Source organism: Haplochromis burtoni, unplaced genomic scaffold (genome assembly GCF_018398535.1).
Source record: "Haplochromis burtoni strain Fernald_Lab_line unplaced genomic scaffold, NCSU_Asbu1 Contig_165, whole genome shotgun sequence".
In the NCBI taxonomy this organism is placed as follows: domain Eukaryota; kingdom Metazoa; phylum Chordata; class Actinopteri; order Cichliformes; family Cichlidae; genus Haplochromis; species Haplochromis burtoni.
The window spans coordinates 1,208,565-1,215,766 of NW_024582526.1; the positions used below are offsets into that span (position 1 = coordinate 1,208,565).

General features: G+C 40.8%; 1 protein-coding gene across 2 annotated transcripts in view; it reads left to right on the forward strand.

Moving 5' to 3' along the window:
- LOC102295795 (diacylglycerol kinase beta) overlaps window positions 1-6,581 on the forward strand; it is a 165,060-nt gene extending 158,479 nt beyond the window's left edge. For both annotated transcript variants that reach the window (XM_005933423.2, XM_005933425.2), the window contains 2 exons: window positions 276-336; window positions 2,377-6,581. In XM_005933423.2, the coding sequence (XP_005933485.1) occupies window positions 276-336; window positions 2,377-2,475 (160 nt within the window). In that variant the 3' untranslated portion in view covers window positions 2,476-6,581. The remainder of the gene's footprint in view (window positions 1-275; window positions 337-2,376) is intronic.
- Window positions 6,582-7,202: the final 621 nt, after the last annotated feature.

Here is a 7,202-nt window from a genome sequence, read left to right on the forward strand (position 1 = left end):
GTGTGTGTGTGTGTGTGTGTGTGTGTGTGTGTGTGTGTGTGTGTGTGTACAGTAGTTGTGTGAGTTTAAAGAGTGGGAGTTTGTCTGGGAAAGGGTCTCATGGGAACAGAGGGTGCAGTGTCTCACCCTGTCCTAGGACAGTGTTAACAGGCCTCAGAGGTGTGTGTGACCCTCATAACCCCCAACCCCACACTGCCCTCTCGTCTTCCACTCTCACTGTCTCTGCCCTCTGCCCACTCTTTCTTGTTCTTCATCCCTCTGATGTCTCTTCACAGGACGTCCCGACGGCTACCAATGCAGATTGATGGTGAGCCCTGGATGCAGCCTCCCTGCACGGTGAGACTGAACACCACTACACCACAGTGTGCCAGCACTACAGTTTAAATCAATCACTAGAATTAAGATTTAAACTGCACTTGCTCAGGCCCACGTTCCATATGACGTAAAGTACTATAGGCATGAATGATGCCTTGATGGAAGACTGTTGCTTTATTCTTCGTCAAATTTCATTTTTTAGAAAAGTCATTGCTCAGATTTGTTCAGACAACTGTCTGGTTTAAATGACTGCTCTTATACACTTCATTACTAATTTGCTAATAGTACAGTAATATTCTATATTTGTAAATGAGCCCACCTGAGAATTGCCTCACAGGCTTCAATGAGACGGGTAAGGAACAAATCAGCCATTCACAAAATTTTCACAACAATCTAGCGAAGACAATATTATTTTTGGTCTATTTTGCTGTTGTGTAGACTTGTGCATGTGTCAAACTAAATCAAACAACAACAGCAATAGAGTACATACCACCTTCAATATGTGGGTCCATGGTTGACAACTGGTACAGTGTTCCAAGGTTTGAAAGCCTCATCTTTAGTTCTCCAAATACACATATGGCTAAATCTTTGTCTTATCTGATGTAAAACACGGTTCACTGTGGACAGTGATGCTAGTGTCCCAGCAGTTTCCAGTTCATGGCAGGCCTGAGCCTTGGTGCTTTCTGGAGGGAGAAACACAGCCCAGCCCCCAATGACTGAGTTTGTACCTGGCAGGCGCAGCAGGCATAGCGCAGTTATTTTGTGGATCTGTGACTGTTCTGGTCGGGCCTCGTGCCAGTCAGGTGACGCGCAAAGAAACAAAGCATGACAGTAACCTAACTGCTGTGGTGGGAATGAAGTTAGAGCAAGTGTGGTTGGTGAACCAGCCCAAGTTCTAGTGAGGTGATAAAACCAGTTTAAATGTGTGTTTGAAATCATTGTTCTGTCGAAACACTCAGTTGTGTCCAAGTTTCAGCTGCTGAACTGAGGTGGATTTGAAGAATTTGGAGGTAGTCCTCCTTCTTCATTACTTTGTGCAATGTACTAGTACCACTGGCAGCAAAACCGTTCCAAACCACCTTCACCATTACTTATTCAAATTTACCTCATCAATGTGGCCAAATGGCTAAATCTCTGTCTCGTCTGACGTAAAACTCGCTTCATTGTGGACGGTGATGCAAGTGTTCCAGCAGCTTTCAGGTCATGGCATTTTTGAGCCTCGGTGTTTCCTGGCTTGTTCCTCTAGATCATCTGAGGGTGACGGTTCAATCAAAGTGGTGACAATTCTAAATAACTTGTACTTAAATACAATTTGATCTGATGTTAATCAAATCTGGAGTTGGTAATAAATGGCTCCAAGAGAGCGTTCTAACTTGTGGAATTCTACAATAGTTCTTCCATCTTCACTGAGTTCCTTGGAGTTTCCCATCGTCCCATTGATTGGTCAAATCCAAATCTTTCTTATGCTGTGGCCAAACAGAATCAAGTTAAAACATACTGCAGAACCACTAATTAAACTATCTGAGTGTATAATTCTGTCTTTCTGAACTTCTGACTGCAATTCCAAAATTCCAGGTGAGAATGTGTTGGTTGAACTGACTTTATCATGTTCACACTAAACACTACACCAGATTTGACTTTCACTGTGTTTCTCTGGATGTAGTTTAGGGTCTTTTAAAGATTCTCTGGTATCTCAGTGAACAGGCATTTATCCCTAAAACTGATAAAGTAAACTTGCCGTGTAACAGTTCTGTCCACTTCCTCCTCTGCTTACACCAAATCTCCAACACTGTCGTGCCATCAAACATCCCAGCAAGAGGAAGTAAATTACTGTCAATTCATTCTCTCAGCATTTCAAACATTTTCATTTTATTTCTTAGCAGACCTTCAGGGAAGGGAAAAATACAGAGCTTTGTTGTGTTATATGAGTTATTTGCAAGGTCACAGTAATTTGTCTGTGTGAAAAGCCAAGAAATGACTGTACCAGATAAATCCTGGTAAACAAATCAAAGACATTCACCTCCGTATAGATTATAATTTCTTTCTCTGTGATTTTTGCAGGTCAGGATCACGCACAAGAACCAGGTGCCCATTTTACTGGGCCCACCTCAAAAGACGCCTTTCTTCTTCTTCAAGAAACGCAACCGGAGCCGTGATTAGAACATAAGCATTTACACAAATGAAACAAACAGACACACACACACATATACAGTACATATATACACACACGCCCACTGTACAGGCAGCAAAATGGGCCAACTGGTACACTGCACACAGTTTGAACACAGGAATAAAATAAGGACAAGTGGAAAATTCCTCATGTTGGGATGCCTACAGACAATTGACTCCCAAAGTAACCTGTACTGATGACTAACAAAACAAGAGGACTCTCATTATATAGTACCGACCTACTCCTGTGTAACAATCATCCTCCAAGTCTTGTCTCAAACTTTTAAATATGGGTTTAGTCTCAGCCACTTTTACAATTTCTAAGACTCTCACTCTAAACCACCCCCTGCTCAACAAACTCAGCCATATACCAGTACTGCACTGCCTCCTAAACACAACTTTGGCTGTTGGGATTTCTGCACAGCTCAGAAAAGAAATAAAGGAAGTAATTGTGTGGGGATGGAGGGTGTAAAGGAACCAGCTGGTACGATGAGAAAAACTACTACAGTGGAAAAACAGGGTTAAAGTGAGAATGGTATGGCAGTAGCTGTGGCTGTTTACAAGGTCAGTGAGTAAATAGAGTAAGATCCACCTCTTTGTTATGAATAATGAAACAGCGGTTGCTTGTAAGAGCTCGCACTCCGGGATGTCCCCACAGACTAGCAACACAGTACAGCCAAGGAAAGGAGAGGAGTGGAAAGCCTCATTCATTATTGACTTATTTTGTTTGTGGATTGTTCGCATTGAGGCGTAACAGTGGTCTGGAATAGGTGGAAACATGCAGGGAGCTCAGCCTCCTAGCATGACTGGCCTACAAACAAAAACCCCACAGTATTCGCAGATGTGCAGATGATCTGGAAGTAGACTTCAGGCTGTCTCCATATAAACCAACTAGAGACTAGACTAAAAGTAGAGCTTAGAGACACTCTAGTTCATCTTTGCTTTCTCAGAGCGCTCATTTGTCATCTGTGGCTGCACACCATCACTACGATAAAGATCAAATCAACAGCAGCCACTGTGCATGCTTCTAGAGGACTGGGATAAATCCCCTCAAGGGCATAAGAGCAGGGCCCCTGGGGTTTTTATTTACCAGAGCATTGACAAGAGGACTAAATTTATCCTTCTATTTCAGGGAGTGTCTATCTCTCCTTCACTGAAACCTTACCCTTAATAACATGTCAAACATCAATTCACAATGTCAAGTGAGCTGTCAGAGTGCATATCCCAGTGCCAGTAGGGCACTACTGCAAGGTGCCATGTGGTGCGATTCATCATTTGTCAAAACAGAAGGCCGTGTGCCTGAGACGATGGAGTTCATTGTTTAAAGAATGTAACCATATTACTGTTCCAACAAATACGGCAAAGTATATTATAATTTATGTGCAGACAAACTATATGTATATTTCTGGAAAGTAGGTGTAGGTCATGTATACTATACACACAAATGTGTTTTTAATATATCACTGTTAATAATGTGGAATTTTTAGCTTAGAGGGGCTCAGATCAGTGTTCTTCACCATGCAGAGCTGCTGCAGTTGTTCTCTGAAGACAGTTTTCTACACTGATGCAGATCGTTACATTTGAATCTACTGTCCTGTCGCCTTCACTTCCTAGGTGGTCTTGTACACAGTGAGTAAGGAACAGGGAAAAATTTCGATTTTGCACCATTCATGGCAAAACGATCTCATGGTTCAAATACTTAGTTTGCAGAGCTTTTACAATAATCTTATATCAACAGCCATGCAATGAAAGCTGATTGCATATCAGAGTAAGATAAGATAACCTTTATTAGTCCCACGCATGGGAAATTTGTTTTGTTACAGCAGTGGACAGTGCAAAGTTACATAGAAAAAAATAGAGAAAAACACTGGAATAAGATATCAATAAGATACTATAGATCAATAAATCTAAATGAATAATGTGAGCTTATGGCCGATATATTGACAGAAGCGTTTCAGCAAATAAATCAAAAGAAACTGTAGTATATAGAAGATGAATGTAGCCTCTGGGTCTGACAAGTGAAGTCAATGCCGAAGTGCCTTAAACCTGAATTTGGTATGGTGTCCAGCAGGGGGCGACTCCTCTGGCTTAAAAAGACTTCTGGAAGAAGTCTATGAGAAAACTGCCCTCAGTCCCCGTGATTTGTGACAAGAGATAACCTTTTCCTGATGACGTTATGGTCACAGTTGACAGACAAAAGTCTTTTTAAATACACCATGATGTTCATTTTGTAATTTGTTTCTCATTAGAGTAAAAAAGAACATGTGAATAACAAATTGGATTGCAGCTCGGCTGCTCGTTCAGATCCACCCTTTGCCTTCACTTCCTGATTCAAAACCACAAGATTAAAAAGCTCACTTTAGTAACTAATGGCTGACATGAGCATCTTTTATACACAGCCTATGCTACAAACATGTCTGTAGTCATGCTAGCAGCTACATCTCAGCTGCAGAAGCTCAGAGCAATAAGCAAGTGGTGCAAATGCTTACCTGAACAGCCAACTAATGGTACTTTCAGCCAGTCTGTTTCCATTGTGGTCAAGGATCGACACAACTTAAATGTGAGTGAATCATTTTGCACCAGCTTTGGCTTGACTTGCCAGTGTGCCAAAACAGCAATGTAGGGATAGCTGCTCTGTCTGGGTTTGTCAGCCAGGGTCTGTGAGCAATTCTGCTGAGCAACCATATTGAGCCACAGCCAACAGTTTTTAGGGTTGTCAGAAATAAATACAACAGAGTAGATACTTCTTTTCAGCCTAGAAAGGGCCCCTAGATGGGAAACCAAAACTTCTATGGGAATCCAGTCAATAAGCAATTCCCAAATCAGAATCATCCAGCAAGTTACTCATTAACAAGACACTGAAAAGAAGTCTTTGCTAGAAGTCTAAACAATGTTGAGATTTGGTTGAAAGGTGAAAACAGCATATAAAAAGCCTCCTTGCTAATAAATGTGGTCAAAAAATAAAAAAGAATTATCTTCAAACCCACAACTTTCACGCTGTCAGACTAGCAATGGAAACAATAACTTTTGATTGTGTGAATGCTGGTAGAAAGAAGCTCACCATGCAACACAAAATTCAACAATAACATAATTCTCGTGTAGACATCTATAAACGGCAAAAACATTTTACATTTAAAAAGTTGCGACTCATGAATAATAAGAGTCTGTGTACCTGTGTGATTAAAATCATTTCACAATCAAATCAAATCTCAAATGAATATTGTATTGGAGAAAGAAATCACACATGGCTTTGGGTCTTTAATGCAGACCTTTGACGCTTAGCCTGCTTGGTGACTTCCCATCTCCTTCTCTCCATCTTTTCCTTCTCTGTGTGTTTATATGCAACCATGGCATGTCATTAGCTTTCTGTGTACCCTCTGAGGTTTGTGTTTTATCCTGTTTGCTTTTAGTGCTCTCTCTATACTCATTTTTCCCCTCTTCCCTTTGCTCTCTCCACCCAACCAGGTGAGGCAGATACCAGCCTCTCCCTGAGCCTGTGTCTACTTGTCACCAGGCGCTTGCTCTTATTCGATAAGCTGATTGTTGTGGTTCTCTCTCTGATATTCTAGGGACTTCACTTACTCAGATGACTGTTAATGGGAAATGGTGCTATATAAACAAAACTGAAGTGAACTAAAATTGAATTGAATTTCCTTTTTTTTTTTAGTAAGAAATAAATAAGGTTTATTTATATAGTGCTTCACAAAGTGCTTCACAATACAGAAACAGGTATACACCAAATTAAAATAAACAATCTGGAAAGCACAGTAACCTTTGGTCTTTAACCTGGACCTAGTTGCAGCCAACAAGGATTTTTATGTAGTCTTCAAAAGTCTTTTCACTTTTCAACCAAATTTAAAGATACATTGTTTCAAAGTCTGTGACTGTCGGACCAAATTTAGCCTAGAAAGCAGTGTCCATGCTGGTACTGATAACATAGCAAATAGACAGAAAAGCGGGCAACCGTCAACTGAAATTGTAAGGGCAGTGGATCAAATACTCGTGGAGACATTTGAGTGTTGACTAATACCAAATTTATGAATGTGTAATTTATTCCAATTACTTCGTGCTTTTCTTTTCTTTTCTTTTTTTTTTTTGAAACATAGGGATCAACCACAAAAATCCAGCATATAAAGGTGACATGTGGACCTTAAATGAGATCATTCTGTTTAAAATACTGATCTAAATCTCAAGAAAATGGCTAAAAATGTAATCCCAAACAAGTAATGTACACCTCTCAGAGAGTCTAAATGTGTATGTGTTACAACTAAACAAAATGTGAGTTTGTGGAAAACTGTCCCACGGATATGACTGCAGAGACGCTCTGATGGTGCAAACTGAGCTCCGCCGTAGGGTCAGGCATTCATGCCTTTGTACTCTGGTTCCCTTTAAAAGCATGCCGAGTCTTCCCTCTCGCACCCAGGCCCCATAAAAACACACAAGATGTCCAGCCAAACCCCACCCAAACGTGATCAGCATCATTCAGGACGCTGGGTGGAGTTCAGGTTCATCATTTCATTCAAATATAAAGCCATTTAGCCTAACTGGTAAATAGTACAATACTGTGGAGATGTCACAACAGCATATCGTTATCCTTTAATCGGAGCGATTGGAGCCTGGGTGCAGAGAGAGCTCAGTGATGAAAGAGTGCATGTTTACAGTAACTTTACATTTATTGAAAGAATGGTTTTAGACAGCTATATTACCATGTGTCCATA